At 33.4% G+C, this 23,644-nt stretch overlaps 3 protein-coding genes and 1 pseudogene across 3 annotated transcripts; 2 read left to right on the top strand and 2 right to left on the bottom strand.

Annotated features, from left to right (window-relative positions):
- The first annotated feature begins 200 nt into the window (after nucleotides 1–200).
- Nucleotides 201–23,471, top strand: LOC149057571 (uncharacterized). Its single transcript, XM_089222516.1, has 3 exons — nucleotides 201–1,321; nucleotides 21,854–22,005; nucleotides 22,384–23,471. Exon 3 carries the CDS (start codon nucleotides 22,742–22,744, stop codon nucleotides 23,450–23,452), a length of 711 nt encoding a protein of 236 aa, XP_089078642.1. The 5' UTR covers nucleotides 201–1,321; nucleotides 21,854–22,005; nucleotides 22,384–22,741; the 3' UTR covers nucleotides 23,453–23,471.
- LOC149057574 (uncharacterized) lies at nucleotides 10,027–14,949 on the bottom strand (annotated as a pseudogene).
- Nucleotides 17,628–18,882, bottom strand: LOC149057573 (uncharacterized). The gene is made up of 5 exons (XM_089224733.1): nucleotides 18,800–18,882; nucleotides 18,564–18,722; nucleotides 18,346–18,420; nucleotides 18,165–18,248; nucleotides 17,628–18,071 (listed from the first exon to the last, which is right to left on the bottom strand). The coding sequence occupies exons 1-5, from the start codon at nucleotides 18,865–18,867 to the stop codon at nucleotides 17,789–17,791; spliced, it is 669 nt and encodes a 222-aa protein (XP_089080859.1). The 5' UTR covers nucleotides 18,868–18,882; the 3' UTR covers nucleotides 17,628–17,788.
- On the top strand, nucleotides 19,309–21,353 carry LOC149057572 (uncharacterized). Its single transcript, XM_089222515.1, has one exon. The coding sequence runs from the start codon at nucleotides 19,792–19,794 to the stop codon at nucleotides 21,166–21,168; it is 1,377 nt and encodes a 458-aa protein (XP_089078641.1). The 5' UTR covers nucleotides 19,309–19,791; the 3' UTR covers nucleotides 21,169–21,353.
- Nucleotides 23,472–23,644: the final 173 nt, after the last annotated feature.

Below are 23,644 nucleotides of genomic sequence, written 5' to 3'. Positions count from 1 at the left end.
TATCAATAGCAACTCTCAAACTTATTTTTGATTCATTATACATTTTTCCAGTGGTTTTTTTAATTTGAAGATCTATTATACAAGTATAATAAATTATAAATAATGTTACAATAATATTTTATATTAATATTATTTTATATTAGTATGACCAGATTAACTATTGACGACTACCTTATTTACTAATTAATGATAATAATTAATAAATAATATGAGACATATTATTGTAAAACTGTAATAATATTATTTATAAATTGTAAATAATTATTGAAATAATATCGGATTGTGCATTTGACAGTTGTAAAATTTCGAAGTGCTTATCAGTTATTGATAAGATATGTTGATAATAGGAATTGGTGCGCGTGCGCATGCGCGTACGTAACTTGGAACTAGCTGCAGTGATTCGCTCGTCGTCGTACTGTCGTAGTGTCGTTAGACCGTAGTACGGTTACGTGTTAGCGACTTAGCGAGTAACGCGGTTAAACGTTGTTGTATTATTTTTATTATACATTGTTTTTGTGTGAATATATATTTGTTGTCTTTTATTTTCTTTTGAATATACTAGTTAGTTACAATCCTTAACTATATACTGTTGTTGTTTATTTGAAAAGTTAACATACTTATTAATCAGAAGTGGGATTTGTCCCGTAAAGAACGTAGTGCGTAGTGCGTTTCGTGGCCGTACGCCGTTGTTGTTAAAGTTACCCGTTACAGTACGTTTCCATGTGCGGTGTGCCGAGATCAGAATTCGGGGACTCAAAGGTAACGCCGTGAGTCGTGACGGTAGTTTCGAAATTCGAAAATAATAACGTTGTTTTTGGCTACCGGCAGAAATTACGCGGTGGTTTGAGGTTAGCTTGGTTCGTCCCGACCAGCGAACAAAGAACGTGTTCCATGATCGTGACCGGAATACCGCGATAGCGATACCTGGTTAGCTGTGATAACCGGATGGTTGATAGCGTGCTTATCAAAGATCCTGTTATTTTGTTGTGAATCAATTTGATAAGGATGGCCGATAACCACGGACTAAGATCATATATAATAAAAGAATGGATAACGAGCGTCTAAGGACCATAGAGTAATTATAATTATAATTATAATTACTCTATGCTAAGGACAGCGCCTCTTATCAGCACTATTGTTATCAGTATCACGACAGTTGCCTTATCACATCATCGGTTGATTACATTTAAATACTATTAGCGCCATACTGCCATGGCCCATGACTAATATTATGTACTTAATAATATATTATGTAATTATGACATCTACTGCTGATGCTATACAGTTTTTTAGAATATTAAATAACCGGCATTTGATGACAGTGAGTTTTATTATACCCACTATTATGATTATTTAATAAATTTTGTATAAATAATAATAAACTTAATTGTTTTGTTATAGGCGAAGCAACCGAAAATTAATTTTGTTAACTATCTTTATTCGAGCAATAAAAAAAACACACAACTTATATATTTTATGAAAACATTACCACTTTATTATTTTAGAAAAATCATTATCTTACGGTCCAGCTTTCAGGACGACCCAACTCGGTTCAGGTCTCCAAACTGACTGACTACAATACAAAATACAATACACACACTAGTGTTAGATTACACCCAATTTATCAGTGGGGCTTATCTTAATTAATTATATACTATACAATGCCTGTGTTAACACCCGTCCATTCCTGACAATATTCTATGTCCTCATAGAGTTATTTCCTCTTTAACAACCAAATTCTTATATATAAATAATCTTTACAAAATTTTCAAATACAAATTTAACAACTTTTACATAAAAAAAAAAAACATAATTCACAAAGGTGATGTAATTTCTCTTCCCCCCCAAAAAAATAATAATATACATGGGTTGTATTGACAGTATTTACAAATTTAACAACATTACATAAAAGAAAAACATAATTCACAAAGGTGATGTAATTTCTCTTCCCCCCAAAAAAATAATAATATACATGGGTTGTATTGACAGTATTTACAAACACATCACACGTGCCTATTTCATAATAAAACATGTAGGTACAAAATAATGCAATGTAACAATCATATTTTTTTATTTTATTTTTTTTTCATCACTGTATATAGTCTTTAAGTCTTATAGGCTCCCTCCTTACTCGCTGAGATCTCCTCAGATCTGTTGACTCCTCCTCGTTATGCCCAGTTATTGTTCCAGCTTCCTCTGGTATGACTCCAGTTTCCTTTGACAGTTCTCCACTTGTTACCAACCTTCCTTCACTTTCATCCAGTTCTTCCTTCCCAATCTTCCATGATTTTAGTTGTGAGACGTGAGCTGTAGTTGCAAAACATCGTCTGCTATCTTCTGCAAGCTGCGCTACTCGGTAGGTATCATTAGATAAAACCTCTGTTACTACCAGAGGCCCACGATAACGCTCTTGCAGCTTAGTGGATTCGCCTGTTGACACCGGCACCCTGGTCATGACCACCACCTCACCCACAGTGTATCTTGTCTGTGGTTGTCATAAGCCGTCTTCACACGCTGTTTAGACCTGATCATTTCGTCTCTTGCCTCTTCCCAGAACTCAGATGGGCAGACCCACTCCTCGGTAGTAGTTGAAAGTTCCTTTAATCGCCCTAACTCAAACCGCGGTCTATACCCGTGCAACATTTCAAACGGTGTTAGCTTCGTCACCTTAGACTCACTGTTGTTGATCTGTTTTTGCACATCAGACAGTAACTCGTCCCACTGTCCTTCCTCAGCTAAAGAAATTAACATGGCTAAGATGGTGCTATTACTTCGCTCCACTTGTCCGTTAGCTTGTGGCCTTCGCGTTGAGTTAAGTATGTGTGTGACTCCACGTGACACACAGAAGTTTGCAAACCGATGAGATGTGAAACAAGTACCTCGATCAGTGATCAGCTTTCTAGGTAGTCCAAACCTGTTTATGAACTCCTCCATGACATACAACGCTCCTTCCGTACTGGTATCCGCTACTGGAAACAGACATATTTGGTGAGATTGTCTACTAATACCAAAATGTACCTGTTCCCTTCAGTACTCGTGACGAACGGCCCTACATGGTCCGCATGGACAATTTCAAACGGCCTTCGTCCCGGTGGTATGGGATGCAGCAGGCCAGGTTGTCGTCCTCTTGGTTTTTTTGTCATCAGGCATTCCATACACATCCGAATGTGAAGTTTAACATAACGGCGAAGTCCCACAAACCAAAAGTCTTGAGTTATTTTACATACTGTTTTGTCAACAGACAGATGCCCTCCCAAGTCATGCGCTGCCACCACAATGCTCTTGCGCATGCTCCTGGGCATCACAAACAGTAGTCGGCCTTGATACCATCTATACAGTAAGCTTCCTTCTAGACTGTATTCACATACCAGGCCCCTTTCCGCTTTCGTTCTCTGCTCCTCAGGTTTTTGTAATATGTTGCAAATCCGGCGCAACTCTTCGTCTACATGCTGATCCATCCGTACCTTGTCTTCTGTTTCCAACGAGAAGCACACATCCAACCTACCAGCCAACACTTCATCTAGTGTCTCGCCTTCCTGGTCAGAAACCGGATCACGGGACAGTGCATCAACATGCAGCATTTTTGTTCCTGGGCGATGGTATATGTCAAAATCATACTCTTGTAGTATATCGTACCATCGCATCACTTGCGGCTTCGTAGCCCTATGTCCTCTCAAGTAAACTAAGGCCTGGCAATCAGTCACGACCGAAAATCTAACGCCCAGCAAGAAGTGTCGCCATCTATCCACTGCCCACACTATACTCATTAGCTCTAACTTGCTCGAGTGATAGTGCGACTCTGCAGCGCCCAACTTCTTACTTATACAATATACTATTTGTAGTGGTGCCCCTCTTTCCTTGCTCTGCAGTAGCATTGCTCCGAGTCCCACGGAACTCGCATCTGTATGGACCTCGGTGACAGCTGCTTTTGGGTCAAACATACCAAATATGGGTTTATCAGCAAACACCTTCTTCATTTCACTGAATGTACGTTCTTGCATTTCTGACCACTCAAACACTGCGTCCTTTTTCGTCAGCCTTGATAGAGGTTCCGCCAAGGTAGCATAATTCTGTACAAAACGCCTGAAAAATCCAGTGAGGCCAAGAAATCTACGCACACCGTGGACATCTTTTGGGACTGGAAACTTTTCGATGGCTTGACTTTTCATTGTCCCTGGACTGATCTGACCTCCACCTATAACAAATCCCAAAAACTCAATACTCTTTGCCCCAAATAAACACTTAGATGGCTTTAGTGTAAGATTTGCGATTCTCAATTTGTCTAGGACCATTCTTAACTTAACCAGCATATCCGGCCAGTCTTCAGCATCTACCACCCAGTCGTCCAAATAGTTTTTGACTATTCTGTCCTTGAGACTGCCCAGCACCTTCCTCATCAGCCGCGTGAACTCTCCGGGGGCTCCCGCCAACCCGAAAGGCATCCTTGTAAATTGGCCAGTGTCATCAGGCGTGATGAAGGCCGTCTTTTCTTGAGCAGCTTCAGACAGGGGCACTTGCAGATAACCGCTCGCCAGGTCCAACTGCGTGAAATAACGTCCTGCCCTCAGCGACTCAACTTGTTCCTGCAGGTCAGGTAATGGAAAATTGTGTCTTATTATCTGCTTGTTTAGTTTTCTGTAATCCACACATAATCTGTTTTTATCGCCTTGCTTCACTAGGATCACTGGACTAGCATAAGGCGAGTCAGTCTCCACCACCACACCATGTCGTTTCCATTCTCCGACTATTTCAGCTATAGCTTCTCGATCGGCAGCTGTGGTCTTGTATGGTCGGCCAGTCACGGGTGTACTTCCTTCAGTCTCGTTAATCTCCATCATCGTCATTGTCGTGCAACCCAACTCCTCGATCCCCAGAGCAAAACAATCGCGATACTCGTTTATCAATGACAGCAGCTCTGTCTGCTCTTCAATGGATACATCAGTGTTAAAATACTTGAAATCTTCGGTCCTTAGATCTCTATGTCTGTGTCCTGGTACTGCTGTCAGCACTTGTAGTATGTCCATTTCATTATCCGTGGTTACGCCCGATACATCTCCCAGTTCTATGTCATCCTTTGACTTGCACAGAACGAGCTTTCCCTCTTCTTTCTTCATTCTTGTAAGTAACCTCATCTAGGTCTAACCAGTTGCGGCCAATAATCATGTCGTATCGTTGTACGTTATCAAGTACTACCAATACCTTGACCGGACCAGCCTCGACACTATCTACCGTTATTCTGATGTTTGTCTTCCCCACAGCATTCACTGACGGCACTGAGACACTGCCTAGTCCGTATAACGTTTTCTTGGTTCGGGTCAACTCCAACTTGCATCGGGATGCCATATTGGATTTCAACAAAGTATAATAGCTTCCGGTGTCCAGTAGCACTGTCATTTCAATACCGTTAACCTTCCCACGCCTAAGGTAGGGGTTTGTTATTTCCTTCATCATCAACACATTATTGACAGTTGGTCGTGACTTGCAATCCCGCGCAAAATGTCCTTCAGCAAATGGATAGGCCATTTGGCCTTATCGCACGAGCATGAACATTATTTTACTTTGAGGTTACAAGGGGTTTTATCTATATTCTATTATCAAAATATCAAAATTGCAATATATTAAAATAAGTAATAATCATTAATCAACAAATTGACAGTATTCGTTTTATGAGTTTTTTCGTTATTCATAATTTATTTCAGTAATATTATTATATTTTAAGTCTATATTATAATTCATTGTTATATTATTTAAAAGTTCATTACCTATGTAGAAACTTAAATAAATATATAAATCACAATCCGGATCTATAAGAATGGGTATAATAATGACAATATTCAGTACACATATAATATTTAATACATATAAGTATTTAATTTATAAATTATTAGATTATTACTCATGATTAAAATGGATAAGCTTTGTTAATTTAGTCCTGGTACGTTTTTCCTTGATATTGTCCTTGATTTTTCTAATTTCGTGAAAAATACGAATGTCAACATATTTATTAATTATTACATTTATTACATTTTCTCTGTGCGCATGTCTATTTAAAAACGATTCTTGTCCAGTGCAATATGGAATTGTTTCTTTTCCTTCTTTATAAATGTTTGTTTTTACTTTGTTGATTAAATATAATTTGTTCTTTGACTGGTTGAAGTATAATGGAGATTCACTTCTAAAAATCTTTTCTGATTCTTGACATAGTACTTCTACAGCTTTGCTAGGATACAGTAATCCTCCTCGATTCTTAATATTTGTTAAGGAATTAGGATTTTTATCAATCTGTTGAATCAAGTATTTTTGGCAGCTTTCACACTCTATTTTTTTTAATAACTTTTTAACAATAAATCCACCAATATACATAGATGTATCTTCTACAAATGAGCTTATTTTTGTATAATTTTCAAAATAGTCGTGGTCATTGTAGATATTTTGATGAGATAGCCAAGTGCTTTCTAATGCTAATACTGAGTCTTTGGCCTTTTCAGTTACACTTAGATTTTTTGTGTTATCCAAAATAGAACAATTTCCAAATATTGACCCAACTGCTTCATTGTGCACCAAAATTCTTTTATAAGCTGTCTTAGATTGCATACAAGTTGGATTGTCATTATATCCAAGCCTCGATCTAATGGCACTAAATTTTGTTTCAATAAAATCTTGACTTATTTTATTAGTTAAAAAAAATGCCAAGTTACCATTTAAATGTAAGTTTTGGTACATTTCTATTGCATTCTGGAGTCCCAAAATAAAACCAACAAATCCAGTTTTTCTTGCAGAATCCACAACTTTTATCCCATCTAAAAATGTTAGGCCTTTCACGTATTTGATAAATAGTTGTATATATATTTTGTAGTCATCTAATGTTTCATCAGAAATAGCACGTTTGAATGGTGATTTCGAAAATCTTGATCTATTATTTAGTATGTCAAATGCATTATTTATAAAAGATATAAATTCTGCTGTTGGCCCTGCTCCTTTGAAATCTTCATTTGTATTTTTTAAATAAGTAAGTGCATCAGCAACACTTTGACTCAATGTTTGAGCTGCTAACCGAACATTCATTTTCTCATTGTGGAAATTGATATGTCTCTTTGTCAGTTTAGTCCCAGCTCTTAACCCTTGTTCTCTTTCTAATTCATACAGTTTTTTAATGTACATCCAATCAATAATCTCTCCATTAGAATTTTTAATAACTGATCTGTGTTCCCATGCATTTCTGATTAATTTCAGCATGTGAGCAGGATCAAGAAAAATAAATAATTTTTCATCATATTTACTAGTAATATAAGCATGAGGGTTCTCGTAATTGAAGTTAGCACCTAATTCAGTACACATTCTTGTGTTTACATTTGCTCCATCAAATGTTATTGATTGGAGTTTAGCACCAGTATCATGCAATAAATTAGTTGCTTCCTTTAATAGGTTAGCTCTTTCTTTACCTCCTAATCCATCTATAAGGAAATAAGCCAATGGCATCTTCCAGTAACCATTTATGCCTACAGCCAAAAAAACTAAAGCATTTTTTGCTAGTGGAATATCATCACTGTCATAACAATGCTCAGCTCCCATGTTAATATATCCATGAACATTTTTTTGACTATCAATTTCAACTTGCTGCCTAATACACATCTCATCAATAACTAAATTGCAATATACAGAGTGATTTCCTGCTTCTTTTCTAATTGCTTCAAATGACTCTTTTGTGAATCCAGGTTTACCATCAACTACCATAAACCACCTAGGGTGGAGTCGCCACCTATGGCCACCTTAAGAATTTTTTTCTATTGCTGTTCAATTTATTCTATCTACGGTCATTGAAAAAAATTTAAAATTTAACCATACATACTTCATAAGATCCCTAATACTTGGTTTGAATTTCAAAGTCTTAAAAACATTATTGAATGATAAATTTGTATTAATATTTTAAAATTATATTTTCCCCTTCTATGGCCATAAGAAGTCTATCTATGGCCAGACATTTTCCCCGTCTATGGCCACTGTAAAAATATTTTTTATTTTATTTAAAAATTAATTATCAATACTTATATAACTGTGATAAATAATACAAGTTAATTAATGAAATTATTAAATGCAAACATATAGGTATGACAGGAACTTTTATTTTCCAAAACAAATTAGGTATATAAATATAAACAAATTAGGTAGGTACCTATGAAAATAAAAACAAATAAGTATATAGCTATCCAACTACTTGGTTAATAATAAAAAAAAACTGATCTGGTTATAAATATACAAATAACATAATCAACTTTAAAACAACATAAAAGAAATAAATACTTGGTAATCTTTATACCTAATATAATAAAATAACATTACAAACTTAAAAAAAACTATTAACTAAAAACATTGAATATTAATGATTTAAGACTAGGATAATTTAATTATAGAAATATATTGCATATTATAGGAACATAATGTTACTTCAGTCTTACTTAAATTTTTCGTACACATCAACAATACCTGGGAAAACAGAAATATATTGTCTATTCTTAAAACATAATTCTGGCAATGGCAATTTGTAAACCAAATCCTCTAACTCTACAACAGATACATCACCTTCAACTAGTACAAATTCTGTATTTTCTTCATCAGAGGCTTCAAAATATTGTACCTCCACTTCAGTTTTAGAAATAACCTTAACGACTGTCGCCACATATTTATAACGAATTGTTTTTTTTCCTACAGGCTTAAATTTCACCAGTACATAATCACCAGGTTTAAGGTCTTGTTTCAAATTGCTCATTTTTTGAAGTAGGTCTTTACATATTGGCTCTGATAACAGTTCATCATCACTGGGATCAACTTCAGAATTCCAGCTCATTTTTGACTCTGTGCTGTCTGTGTCTGATACAACTGCTATAGACTTTTTTTTATTGGCTTTAATTTCTGCTTTCTCAATTTTTTTTATTTCGGCTTGTTTTCTTTTTTCCAGTGTTGCTAGTTTTCTCTCTTCTTTTTGTTTCTCTTTCTCTAATTTTTCACTTGCTTTTATATCATGAAACTCGATCCATTTGTCCGAAGTAATAACGCTTGGAGTGTACTCTTTTTTTCTGTTTGATTTTGATTGCTGTTGTTCTGGCCACTTAATAATATCACAGAATAGGTGAAATCAGAATGGACACCGATAATTATTTTACATTGGCTCTTATGGAGAGTACGGTAATTTGAGCTAAAGTGCCCCCAGTGTTCACAAAAAGTACAATGACAAAAATATTGTACGCAATAATTTTGTATAGAAACATATTCAACGTTGGCGGTTTATTTGAAATTTGGTTATGTTATATTATTATATTTTAGAGTATATTTCATCAATATCAGTTAATTAAGATCAGTTTTACCAAAAAACTGTACGCGAAATACATACATATTACATATATTTCTATTCTATATTCGATTTAGGATGGAAATAAATTAGATTCATATACTTTCTAGTAATAAATAATTTTTATTTTATATTTTAAAAAACATAAATATTTGCAAGAATTGATAAAAATAAATTTAATTAACAAACTTACTATAAAATTATAGGTTATTTATTTGATATTTAATGAAGCAGCCTAATGTAAAAATGTATTTTCTTCATAATGCAATAGGACCAATATAGGTAATTGTAGATGATATCAACCAATAAATCAATAAGAAAAATTAAAAAAAACAAACATGATTTAATAATAAATAATTTTATTTACAAAAACAATTGCAAATAAATAATAAATAAACTATATAGGTATATAAAAAATCTTTATTTGAACAATTTTATTTGGTGTTATATATATTATTTTAATAAAATATGAATAAACAATGATATAAACATAGTGGATGTTTTTAAATTAATAGCTCTAAAAAGAACTGTTTTAAAATAAAATAGCACTGCATGTATAGCAAGCTTGTACAAAAGAAAGCAAATAGAAAGCAATAGCACACTGCAAAATAATTTTACAAATGTTTTAGTACAATCAACTTTCTATTTTTCAATTTTTTCTCAGACACCAAAGCTTTATTCTAAAATTTGATACTTGTAAAAATTCTGAAGCGTGTAAATAAATTTATTAAATATGATTTTTCAAAATTTTTACATGGATGATCATAAGGTACATTACAAAAATCAATTTTTAACTTAGCCCCAACACCTTCCTCATAGGCAATACAGGGAAAGTTATCGATGAAAATATTTTCTAGCTCATAGATATAATTATAAAAATCATCATCAGGCATCATCAAATTTCCAAAAGTGGAATGGTTACTAGTTGGATATGCTTTGATAAATGATAGTAGAAAGGATTGATCCAGTTGTTTTTGATACTGAGCATAGTCAACACAAACCTGACAAGTATGTTTTTCCAGACATTTTTTCATTAAATACCCACATACATAGGTAAAGGAGTTCCTTTCAGGAATCTCTAAATGTCTGTAGTCAACTGTACCAACAGGAATAACTTTGAATATAAATAATTCTTGGTTCGGTTCTTCCAGAATAAGAGCTTTATCAGTGGATGGCATAACAGAGCTTAATATTTGGTCAAAATCATTAATACAATTTGCGCCAGGAGAATGTTGAAAGTAATTTAAATAAAGCATTTTTTTAAACGCCCATATAAATTGAATTGGTGTAGGATTAAAATTATTGCCTTGACTTTGACGAAAAGTACAGAATAAATTTTCCAGGCAGTCTTGATTAATCCTACCAGTATAAAGGACATAATCTTTTTTTTTAGGTGCATTTAAAGAATTCCATAACATTTTTAAACCAGATATAGAAGTTAACCAACCATTGATAAAGTTCATACGCTTAGTTTCATCTGAACTTTTGAATTTATGAACAACTTTTAAATTTTTAAAAACATCAGCCATTTTATTTAAATGAGTGACTTGGGCTTCAGTGTTTTTAAAAGGACAATTGTATTCTTTTCTTTTAGGAACCTTAGAAGTATTGAAAATGTCGAATAACTTATCCATATAATTTATTAAGTCTATGGTGAATTGGGCACACGGTGGTAAAATACCAGACACTAAACTAATTGACATACCAGCAGCCACAGAACCACTAAATACTTGGGTAGCTAAATAAACTCTCATTTTTTCGAAAGGCCCTGGGTATATATGAGCATAAGTTAATTTAGGAGCTAATCGAAGATTACACCCGGAATCATAATTATAAAATGAATTAAGATGGTCTTTAGTAACAACATTATCGTTAATTTGAAAGTTATGTTTAAAAAACATATTGCGGGTTGTCTTTATCAAATGAGGGGGATCAAAAATATAGACAATTGATTTTCCTTCAACGTCAAGGCTTACTAGGAGAAACATAAAGGCTTTTAGAAAACTGCATAAAATTAGTGCCTTGGTCTGTAATAAATGCCTTAATATTGAGTTTGATATTTTGGAGACGACAAATTGTTGACAAAATTATGTCTTTCAGATCAATACCATTACAGCTACTTGAAACAAGAAAATAGGCAATTTGTTGTTTCCAGTTATAATTTATACTTCTCAGCATAAGGACCAAAGCATACTTAGCAGGTTCATATTTTCTACGGTTAGAAGATTCATGAAAGCCAATTATTTTATCTCTATTAACTCTATAATACAGATTAGTTTTTAATGTCATTTCGTCAGCAAACAAGACACAATCAAGCCAATCACTTTTAAAGTTATGAATTTTAAATGAAAGAAAATTAAAAAGAAAATCATTAAGACCAGGATTGATTTCATACTTACTGGTGATTCTCCTCAAAGTCCGACTAACCGGAAGAGACAAACATTTTTGCATCATCCTATACAGTTTTGGACTCACAAAATAAATATTTAAAGCAAGTTGTTTAATGTCATTAGAATACCTGTATCCCTGTCGTTTCCGATTCATATTGTCAATTTGAGACTTGACCAACATATAAACAGTGGGAGAGCAGTATTTCTCACATACTCTAAGGGTTGTTTCAATGGAATAATTGTCAACTAATTGTTTATTAGAATCAATCACTGATTGAAGTTTCATCCTGCATTTTTTTTTCCTTAAAGAGTTTTTTTCTTAATGCTTTCTTCCGTGGAGTATGGTTGGATAATGATGTTGGCGTTTGCGATTCAGATGAACATGTTTCAATTGAAGTTGAAGTGAATGCATCAGACATAGAATGAAATGAATGTACAGAAGATGTATCTGAAATAAAAATTTGTAAATTTTAAGTAATACAAGTACAATATTATATACTGTAATCATTAATTAGTTTTTGGCTCAATTAAAACATACTTGGTGGTGTTGAACAGGACGGCAAGCAAACATCCACAAGTTCATTGTCATCATCAATCATTACATTTTCAACAGTTTGCTCTTCTTCAACATTTTTCTCTGTCACAACTTCAAATAATGTTGGTATGGCATTTGAAACAAGTCAGTTTTTCAATTTATTTTGAAACATGCTGTTTTCAAAATGTAATGAACATAACTTATACTTTTTATTCAAAGTTACCATATCAACATCTTTTAAATGTGACAATTGAACATTGTCCATCCAAACTGCACATCTTTACATTAAAAATAATCAAATATATGTTATATTAATTTACTATAAATTTAATTGTACTTGTGAATTTATTAACAAAAAAAAGATATAAGTTCTCACCTAGAAGGATTCTTTGGAAAAGAAAAATGACTTATTAATGCTGGATCCATTTCTATGCTTGGGCAGTTTATAATGCAACATTTTGCAATTCTCATGCGCTTATTTAAAAAGTCTATGGTAAAAATAAACTGACTGAAGTTACAAAAATGAAAATTCAACAACAAATCACAACAAATCACAACAAATCACTGTTAGGTACAAAGAATTTCGAATGACTACCTATATCAAATATCAATGAAATATCAAATACCGAATGACTCGTGGATATCTCGTGTTCACTTTTTATTGATTTGTTTACGATCAAACAAACGAAAAATCTGTAGCTCAGACTAGCCGTATGCTACATAAAACTAGAGTTCACAATAGTTTTGTTGTGTGGCTACACTGGTGGCACTTGAGCTCATTTCGTCGATTTTGGAGAGTGTCCATTCTGATTTCACCTATTCTGTGCTTATATATCTGTGATAAATAATACAAGTTAATTAATGAAATTATTAAATGCAAACATATAGGTATGACAGGAACTTTTATTTCACCTATTCTGTGATAATATCATTAAATACTGTTGCTAATGACCTTTTTGCAGGACATGTTATTATACTTGGTGGCTCTGTACGAAATGGTGGTGTCTCTGTACTAAATGGTGGTGTCTCCGTACTAAATGGTGGTGTGTCTTCTGCTTGGCTGGTTGATGATATATTCGACCACATTTCTGGGTTTAAAGTATCATTTTGATGTTGTAATGTTGGTGATGTTGATACTTGTGAAAACACTGCAACAGTATTATCAGTTTTGACGATTTCATTTTCTTGTTTATTAATGTCTTCAAAAATTGCTGACCATAAAGTATACAGCAATGATGCTTCTACTTTCCCATCCCATTCATACTTCCCTCTGTATGTTCTTTTGAATTCCGTTACAAGATCAACATCTAATTTATTTATGTTTTTTTCAATAAATGTTAGGTGTGATTTTATATCATCAATATTTGATGTAGTTTCATGTATTGGAATAGTTCTTACAATGATTTTATTGTAGTCAACACTATCAGCATTAAATGGATATAAACCAGTTACACGAAAGCCAGACTGAATATTATTTACCATTCCAGCATCATAAATTATTTGTGATAAGGCTTGAGGTACATCTGATTTTGTAATTTCTTTTTCATTATCGATTCGCCACTGTTTTACAATTTTTTTCCATCTACCTTTAAGAGGGCCAAATACAGCCACATCTAGAGGTTGTAGTATATGTGTGGAATTGGGATACAATGAGTATTAATCCATTTTCTCGACAAAATTTACTTAGATGTAAGCTTAAATGCGATTTGTGGCCATCTAAAAAAACAATAACTGGTCTCTGAATATTGGCTTCAATTAGAAATGGTAGGAAGATGTTTGTTATATATTCAAAGAATGTTTCCCCTGTCATCCAACCGGTTTCTGATTTACCAATGCCCCAACCAGGTGGTGCAGCTTTGACAAGAGCAGCTGGAATTCTCTCATATTTGAAAATTGTAAGGCAAGGGGCCCATTTACCTAGTGCATTTGTACCAAATAAAGTTGTGACATTTTCTTTGCCCGAGTTGGTATGCTCATCATATACGTTTTGCCCACGTGCTCCAATAATCAGTTCCCCTTTAGGTGCTAAATTGAAGCATGTTTCATCCATATTAAAAATTCGATTTGGTTCTTCTAAAATACTAGCATCTTCACCTAATAGTTCATATATTTCTTTGAACCAGTTTTTAATTTTGGCTTCAGTGACTGATCCCCTAGCTCGGTTCACATACTCAGAATGTTTTTGTGAAAGTATTTTATGCCTGTTTAAGAAACCATAAAACCATTTTTTTCCTGGACGATTCTGTGCAAAAGGTGTTTTAATTTTTGCCTCATCCACAAGTTTTTTAACTGATGATAAGAGGCCTTCACGACCTACTGGAAAACCCATCCTTGCACAAGACAAAATCCACTGAACCAATGTTGTTTCCATTTCTTCCCCTAAAATGGAAATTGTGCCACTATGGCCTATAGAGACTTCTGGTGATTTTCCACTACACTTATTCCTCAGCGTTGTCCTAGGGACATGATACATCTGACTAGCTTTACTTGTACTCATCCCTATATAAAAATGTATCATTAAGTAAGTTAACTATTCAATAAGTTATATTGTTTGAGGTATTGTTATGTAAAAAATATTTACCATCACTGATAGCCTTTAATGCTAATTTTACTTTTGAAGGTGAATATAGAAATCTTTTTGGAGTGGTGTTTACAGATTTTTTTTTGGTTGGTGCCATTTAAACAACCTAAATAAACAACTAAATAAATTCATTGTGATTTGGAAAACTATTTATTAAAAAAAGTTATTACATGGCCATAAAAGGAAACATCTATGATCCATCTATGGCCATGCCAGTGGCCATAGATGGGTTTTTAAAGAAATTGAGTTTCCTCAATGGCCACCTATATTTTGTACAACATGCAATGTACCTAAGTAAAAACAACTAAATATATGAATTACATTGAATTTAACTTACTTGATAGTACAGGAACAAACATAAACTGAATATGTTCCAACAAATTTTTCAATGCTCACATATTTGTAATTCTTAACGATTTTGATAAGAGATATATGAAAAAGTGATAACCAAAATATTGGAAAATATTTTTACAGTGTTCTCAACTGTTTTTGTAATAATTCCAATTCCAACTTTTGGCCATAGACTTACTTCAAGCTTTTTGGAATTTCGGCTTATTTTTAATTAAATAATAAATAGTACCTATAGGTAAGTATATTATTCAATTACAATACAATTTAATTCAAATATAGTATATCTATTTTTCAATTTTGTTTATTTATTGTGATCAAAAACTTTTGTTTTTAAAACAATACTTCATTAGTATAATTAATTAATTGGAACAATAATAATAAATAGAAAAAATTAAAATTGACCAAACACAACAACTATTATAAACAATTGACAAAAACAAAAATATCAATACAAATCACAATTTTTTAAGAATTAGCAAAGAATAATATGTAAAATTGTATATTTGTAAAATAGGGAGTCAGCGAAAGGTAAACAGTGTTTACTAAACATACACGAGTTACACAATATTTCATAGTGTTCATAACAACTTAATTTCATAACCTAACAAAACAGCATAAATAAGAAGATGGCGGCCTCCGTCCCTACTCCACGCAAAACGTTCTTGGCATCGAGTGTCCTTTCTGATTTTATCTATTCTGTGGTAGCATACCTGGTTGATCGTGGTCGTTTCTCGTCGGACGGGTCTTACCACGGCGATGGCGTTCATGGACGCGGGATTTTCTACGTGCTGTTGAAAATCGCGTAACTCCGCGCTGAGGCGAGACACCGTTGCCTCGAGAGCTTCGACGCGGGCGGCGAGCGCAACGTTTTCGGACGACCTCGATGGTAAGGAACACGTGGTCGTGCTGCCGAGGTGCTTCCACCATGGTACGGGGCGTGATGGCGTGGTCGGGCCAGAGCCGTCGGTTGACTGTACGGTCTGTACGTCCGCGACCTGCTTGGACTCCATGGTGTTGATGAAGCCGAAATGTTTTGATAAAAGACCCGCGCTGACGGATGTGTTCGGATGAACTTCACAGACACGTGCTTTCGGGACGCGGCGTCGCGTGGATGTCGCTCGTACGGACGTTGAAATCGAATTGAGAGGTCACCAATGTGGTAAGCGTGACGTTGTGTTATCAGTGGTGGCGTCGTATGTCGTCGGTGCTGTCGGGAAACAGGTTCGACCACCACTGCGTCACCCATACTCACGTATTTTTCGTAAGTCGATCTGACTCCGTGTTTCTGAAGGGTTGATACGTCGTCGTACGAGGAAAGAGGTTCAATGGAAATAAATGTAAACACAATATATCGTAATGACGCGTTGCGTCGAGTATTTTATTGGTAGTCGTTCGTTACACAATAATGGCGAGATCGAGACGTTGCGAGTGAAACAGGCTCGCGGTCGTTCGGGTCGTAAAGGCGTCGAGACGGAGCTACTCGTTGCGAGCTCGGTCGGTCGAGGTGTTGCTCGTTCGGGCGTCGTAGGCGAAGAGAGCGATGGCCGGTAGCCGGTAGGACGACAGCGTCGGCCGCGTCGTTTGCGCGCGGGGGGTCGAGGCCGATTTAGAAAAGAACATAAATATAATTACAAAGAAGTCGTATACAGAAACATAACAAAAGAATAAATAACGAATACAAAACAAAAGTATAAAAAGGCGCGCGTCGTGCGCTGAGCAAGTGGTGATAAGCTCGGGGTATCACCACACCATAATCAAACAATAAAATTACACTATTTACAAATAAAATAAAAATGACTGGCCATAGCAGGGGTACTGGCCATAGGTGGCGACTCCACCCTACGTAATGTGCGTGGATGAGGAAGCAAATTATTAAATCTTTTCCTGACATATGTGTACGCTTTTGGAGAGTAGTACAGTAAAGTAACAGCAAACTGTTTAAGCGTGTTACAATATACCTGTTTTTTACCTTCTAAACCTCTTTGAATACATTTTTCCAGAATATCTGAACCAAAAGCCTAGGATAAACAAATTAATCATGTATTTACATTCAATTATTTATTTAAAAAACAGTAAAACACAAGCATTGTTAAGACAATATTAGAATACAATAAAATACTAATTAATTACAAAAAGTTAATACAACTTATGTAGTTAGTATATAACTATATAATTATTAGAAATAAACAATAAACAACAAATAAGAAGAAACAGAAAACATCCAACATATACATATCATTACTTTAGTACCTTCTAAAACAAATAAAACATAATAATCAATAATTTTACATTGTTAAAAAATATTGTCAGGATTCCAAATATCACAATTAACTAATTAACGCAGCATATAATTTACATGTACTTTTATTAAAACAATTAGTCAAGAATATAATAATTATACATAAGTAGCAAAACCACACAATCACAATACTACTGTAGCTGGACCATAGATTAGTATATATAACACAGCACACTGCTCGCTCTCTCACGACTCACTCTACTAAGCCTATTGTCACTCATAGTAGTGTTGCCAACAATATCAACATTTTATACTACCATATAACATTTATTTTACTGCCCAACAATTATATAATGATATTTCTTAGTATTAATACCTTCATATTATCAGCTATAAATTCAGTTATTAAAGATTTTTGTTTTAGAACAGAAAACATATCATTCATTGATGCAATTTTTTTTTCTAAACGTCGGTTTTTTTGTTTTAAATTTTTGTTTTTTTGTCTCAAGTTTTGAACTATTTTTTTTACAACTTTCAGATTCCTTGATGTACGTTTAGGAGTTCCAAAATCAAATGATGTAAAATCACCAATTCGACTTGTGTTGTAGACTCTGTTTTTTTTAAGACACCTGACAAAAAGTCAAACAATTTGAATAACAGTACTAAAATTATATAGTATTATATAGTAAAACAAGATATCAGAAAAGATAACATATACATACATGTTTGGAGAATGCTCATAAGATAAACTTGTCTTTGTTTTCTTGGGGGTCGAACAAGAATAATCTAAAGGACTCTCACAGCGTCTAAAATGTTAATTGATAAAAATATAAAACATTCATATCTCAGTTCACCTATCATTAATACAATTAAATTATAAATTGTTAAATATATAATACATACTTATGCATAGTTATAGATGTAGATGGAATTGGTGATATTGATGGATCTGGGCAATCTGGTATACTTTCAAATGAACTAAAATATAATATTATATATTTGATAAATTAAAGAGTAGTAAAAAACTTTATCTGAACATACTTATCATCAATAATATTTTACATGTATATCAATATTAAAAAATAATATGGCAATTATTGATAAATAAAGAATATTCTTACAGCGATGGTACAGCAGAAGGTTTGAGCATTTTTCTACTATAACTAAAATTATAGCATTCTGGATCAAAATGATTACTACATACTGATTGGTTAGGTGTAGCTTTTGATATACCCAAGGCATCACACCATGTATGCCTCTTTATTTCATTTTTTGGAAATCTAAACCAAAAAAATTCCAACAATATATTTATATATTTTCAAGTAGGGATAATATTAATAACAGTAAGAATACTCACAAATGAAATGATACATTTTCTATATTATCTTTAGAAGACACATGACAAACAATGCAAGTTCGAACCATGGCGAATAAGCGAAATTAAAAAATAAATAAACTGATTTAATTAATATTCAATTCAGTTATGTACAGTCGGTACAGAAATATTACTTAATTTAATAAATAAAAACCGCCAAAACTATTTATTATCATATCACATAGATATCAGTTATCATGAAATAAAATAAATGATAATACCCCTTACTAAAGTGAGAGCACTATATAAAAGCAGTCTATCTCTCATCCACATTCCGGCCCGCAAACCCCTATGTTGTTAATATAGGAATGGCCTATCCATTCTTTTATTATCTATGACCACGCCGATGCACTTTCCTATATCAATCATGTTAAATGATGATTCTTTAGTGTCGCCTATTATAGTGCGGCCAGCGAAACTAGGCGGGTGATCGCCGCGCGCCTGGTGGCTGTTTTCATGTGAACCAGGGATTCTAAAAGTATTGCTTATTAAATGAATAGCTGATGCAGTTGTGTTTCAGCTGTTTTATAAAAAATTTTGGGTGTCCTTACAACACAAATATTTTATTAGCGTATAAGCATTGAACACTATATAATGTAGTGTTCCATGGTATGAGGTACATCGTTTATACAATATATATAATATAATAATATGGGTACTACATACTGCCGAGGGTGAGAAACCGTCTAGCGCGCCGTTTTTCTATTGAAACTGGACATCTGGCACTGGAGACCACATTCCATTGACTTTATTGTACCTATTGTAATTTTATTGAAACCAAATTGTGTACAAGAACCATTTTTTTCTTCATAATGTGTTAGTCTTCGATCCTCTGCCCTTCGTGTATCTGTTGATTGCTATCGTTTAAGTTTAATGTGATTTTTTTACACGGCTATTTTAATATTTTACAATATTTGAATTTTTTTTTGTGTTTGTTTTTTTTACTGATCGTTTGTGTAAATTATTTTTTCAAAATGTCAATTAGACCCGATATACATTCCCAAACGAAAAAAACAATATACAACGTATATACATTTTTTAAAACCTTAGCCAACTGCAAAGATAAGCCGGAATTAGCAGATTATTTTCGACAATCACAGGAGAGGGCGGCCGAAGCTTGTGCGGTGAGTCTGAGAACTGTACAACGGATATGTCATGAAAGTAAAGTAACTGGAAATCGAGAAGAGCTATTATGTGTCGGAAGTTCTAATGACCTTAAATTTCAATCGCCACGAAAAAAATACTGTCGCGAGAAATCTGTCACTGAACTTGATGATTTTGACAATGAAGTGGTCAGAAGAGTTGTCCATAGCTTTTACGACAAAGGTGAATTTCCAACGAGTGCTAAAATATTATCGGAACTGCGTGAAAAATTAAATTACCGTGGATCAAAATCGTCGGTAAAAATAATTTTAAAACAACTTCATTTTAAGTACAAAAAATGTAACGACGGTCGCAAATTCTTGATGGAACGGTCCGATATAGTAGCTGCGCGCGTTAAATTTCTTAGAAAAATGAACGAGTTTCGTAGGAACGGTGATACTCGGCCGGTAATCTACTTAGATGAAACCTGGGTTAATCAAAATCATACGCGTGGACGTATTTGGCAAAATGAAGAAAATACGGAAGGCTTAAAAGTACCTACAGACAAAGGCAGCCGCCTCATAGTATGCCACGCCGGATCTCCTTCCTTCGGATTCATTAAAGAATCAAAACTTATTTTTCGATGTAATTCTGGTGACAAGGATTATCATTCACAAATGAACGTCACAATTTTTGAAAGTTGGTTTTCACAAATGTTACTTAACTTAGAAGAGCCGAGTATTATTGTCATGGATAACGCTTCATATCACTCTTCTTTGGCCGAGAACTATCCGAAGTCCAACAGTAGAAAGTCAGATGTTCAACAGTGGTTACGGGATAAAAATATAGATTTTTCTCCTGTAGAAACACTTGACGAGTTACGGGAAAAGGTGAAACTTTCGATGCCGCGCGGAAAAAAATATAAACTGGATGAACTAACTTCCGAAATGGGTCATGAAGTGGTAAGGCTTCCCCCTTACCACTGTCAGTATAACCCAATAGAACTTATTTGGGCGCAAGTTAAAGGCAGAGTGGCTGAAAAAAATTCAACTTTCAAAATTGCAGATGTCGAGAAACTTGTGCATAAAGAGATCGATGCAGTTACTTCGAACGATTGGGCCAAATGTGGTGAGCATTGCGTCAAGATCCAGGAAGAGGACTACGTCAAGGCGGGACTAAGGGATGAGATATTAGAACCAATAATATTGACCATTAATCCTGACGAAAGCAGCTCAAGTGAAGATGAAGACGACAGCTGTGAGGACTAGAATTTCAATTCGGAAAACCATTTTTCTATGTAAATATTATTATAATAGTTTTAAGTTTCATTACTTAGTTATTAGTTTTTAAATGTACATACATATTATATAATTGCGTAAAAAATAATGATATTAATATTATTACTTATTAGCGAATGTGATAATTAATAAATAATAAGTTTTACGTATAGAAATATCGAACGTTTGTCGTTTAGTTTTTATTACAACTCCAGAGCTTTTTTAAAATTATTTTACGCGGGAATGAAGTCTTGGAAACACTGACGAAAATTGGCCACCAGGCGCGCGGCGATCACCCGCCTAGTTTCGCTGGCCGCACTATAGTGTGATTGGCCGTCGAAGCGCTAGTTGTGAGTTCGCCCTAGTAACTAGTAATGCTGGATATACCTAGGTATTATTATATATTTTTATAATATAATTACGACGGCTATGTTATATTGTTATGTAGTATGTACCAATGTCCAATGACGAATATTATTTCTTAATTTCTTATTGACTTCTTGACTTATTATATTGATATTGATGACATATTGATATTGTATAGTATTTAGATTATAGACCAGTCACTATAGTATCTAATTTTTCAACATGCCCGGGCATCGTTGTATTGTTCCGGCGTGTACTTCAGGATATGATTCTTGCACTCAAAAACGCCACTTTTTTACTGTCCCTAAAGATACAATCAGACTTGCTCAATGGACAAAAGCTATACCCAGGAAAGAATTTGTAATCAAACCAAAACAAGTGGTTTGTGAGCTACACTTCAGAGAATCAGACATAATACGTAAAAAAATTATGACAGATAAAAACGGGAAAGTACTTGCAGAGGTTTGTAAATTTGTAATTAAAAATGACCTTATACTTATTTATTAATTTAACTCTATAACTAAATACTAATGAGTATCAAAATTCAACTTTTGTGATTGATTTAGATCTTTAAATATTCTTATAACCAATCAATTACCTATTGCTTAATATAGTATTAAAAATAACCTAAGATTTTGTATGCATATTATTTATTGCTCGTGGAAATAAATTTTATTGTTAAATTTAACTATTAAAAGAGTTTTATTTAATTTTTTTTTTAACCTATCTAGGTACCTATTTTAATTTGAAATTTATTTTTTTGCAATATTTAATTGGGTATGAAAAAGTTTTCAGTTGTTGAAGTTCTTATTAATTATTGAATATTTTAATTTGTTGTAGGCTTTGTATCAAATACCTAGATTACAAGAAGGAGCAGTCCCTTCTATATTTCAAAACTGCCCAAAATATCTTACGAAATACTCAAACCCAAGAAAAGCACCTTTACTACGATACAGCCCAATAAAACGGAAAAAAATGGCAATTAATACTCATAAGCCATTTGGTGAAATTATTTCCAATCTATCTGTTGACAAAGAATGTTTTAATAACACTGAACCTGAAAAACAAAATACCGTTGAACCATTTTCTTTTAAGACTATGCAAGAAAATATTAACACCATTGTTCTTCCTACAGCATGGAGTAGGCATGATATACCCAACAAATTGATCTTTTTTTCCTATTATATTACAATAGGAAATGACACAATGGGCATTTCCCACTCCTATTATTTTCAAGAGAGTTTGCTTGAATATTAATTTAAAGGCCAGTTGTTTGGTTTTAAATACAGAAATTTCTATAAGCATATTTGGTATTCAAGAAATAACTAGTGTTACACTTTTGGAAGAACTTTTAAATAAATTTGATAGTTCAAATATTTGTAAAGGGTACAAAGTAGATTCATATTTGAAGACACAAAACTCTTATGTTGATGATGTAGTTGAAAATAATGATCATGATAGTTTTTTGGCACCAGTAGTTGACTGTGTAATTTATTATGTAACTGGATATTTATGCAAACAAGTTTTACGCTACAGTAAGTGTGCAGTTTGTCGTTCAGCAATAATACAGTCCAATGTTTCATTTGAACCGGTTGCTCGTCTTACAAACATGAAATCTAGAGGATTTTTATTACACCCAAACAAATATTTTTTTAATTTTATTTGTAAAATGGAAGATTTATTTTGTAAATATTGTATGATGGCTGATGTGTGTGAATTAATCTTAACAGATTTGTTGGAGAATAATACTTTATATTTCCCTTGCTTTGAACACAGCGAGCAAATAATTGCATTTAGTATCAGATATTATATTAATATGAGGATGAGGCAGTTTTCTTACAAACACAACTCAGATGTTAAGAAAGATAATATGACTAAAAAAAAAATAGCAAAATTTACAAAAACTTAGCAATGTACCATGTTATGATTTTAATGCTGTGTTTATTTTTATTTTATTATTTTTTTTGTTAATTAATGTGTATAATTATAATTAATTTGATCAAAAAAGTTAATTTTTTATTATTTGTTTTAATATTTTTCTTTTTAATCTCAAGGCTTTAACAAAATTATTACTTAGTTGTGTACAAACCTAACAGTAATA

This window comes from Diuraphis noxia, unplaced genomic scaffold (genome assembly GCF_037042655.1).
Source record: "Diuraphis noxia isolate RWA-SAM2 unplaced genomic scaffold, SU_Dnox_SAM2 contig0003, whole genome shotgun sequence".
Lineage (NCBI taxonomy): Eukaryota > Metazoa > Arthropoda > Insecta > Hemiptera > Aphididae > Diuraphis > Diuraphis noxia.
This window is presented reverse-complemented; position numbering and strand designations above follow the sequence as displayed.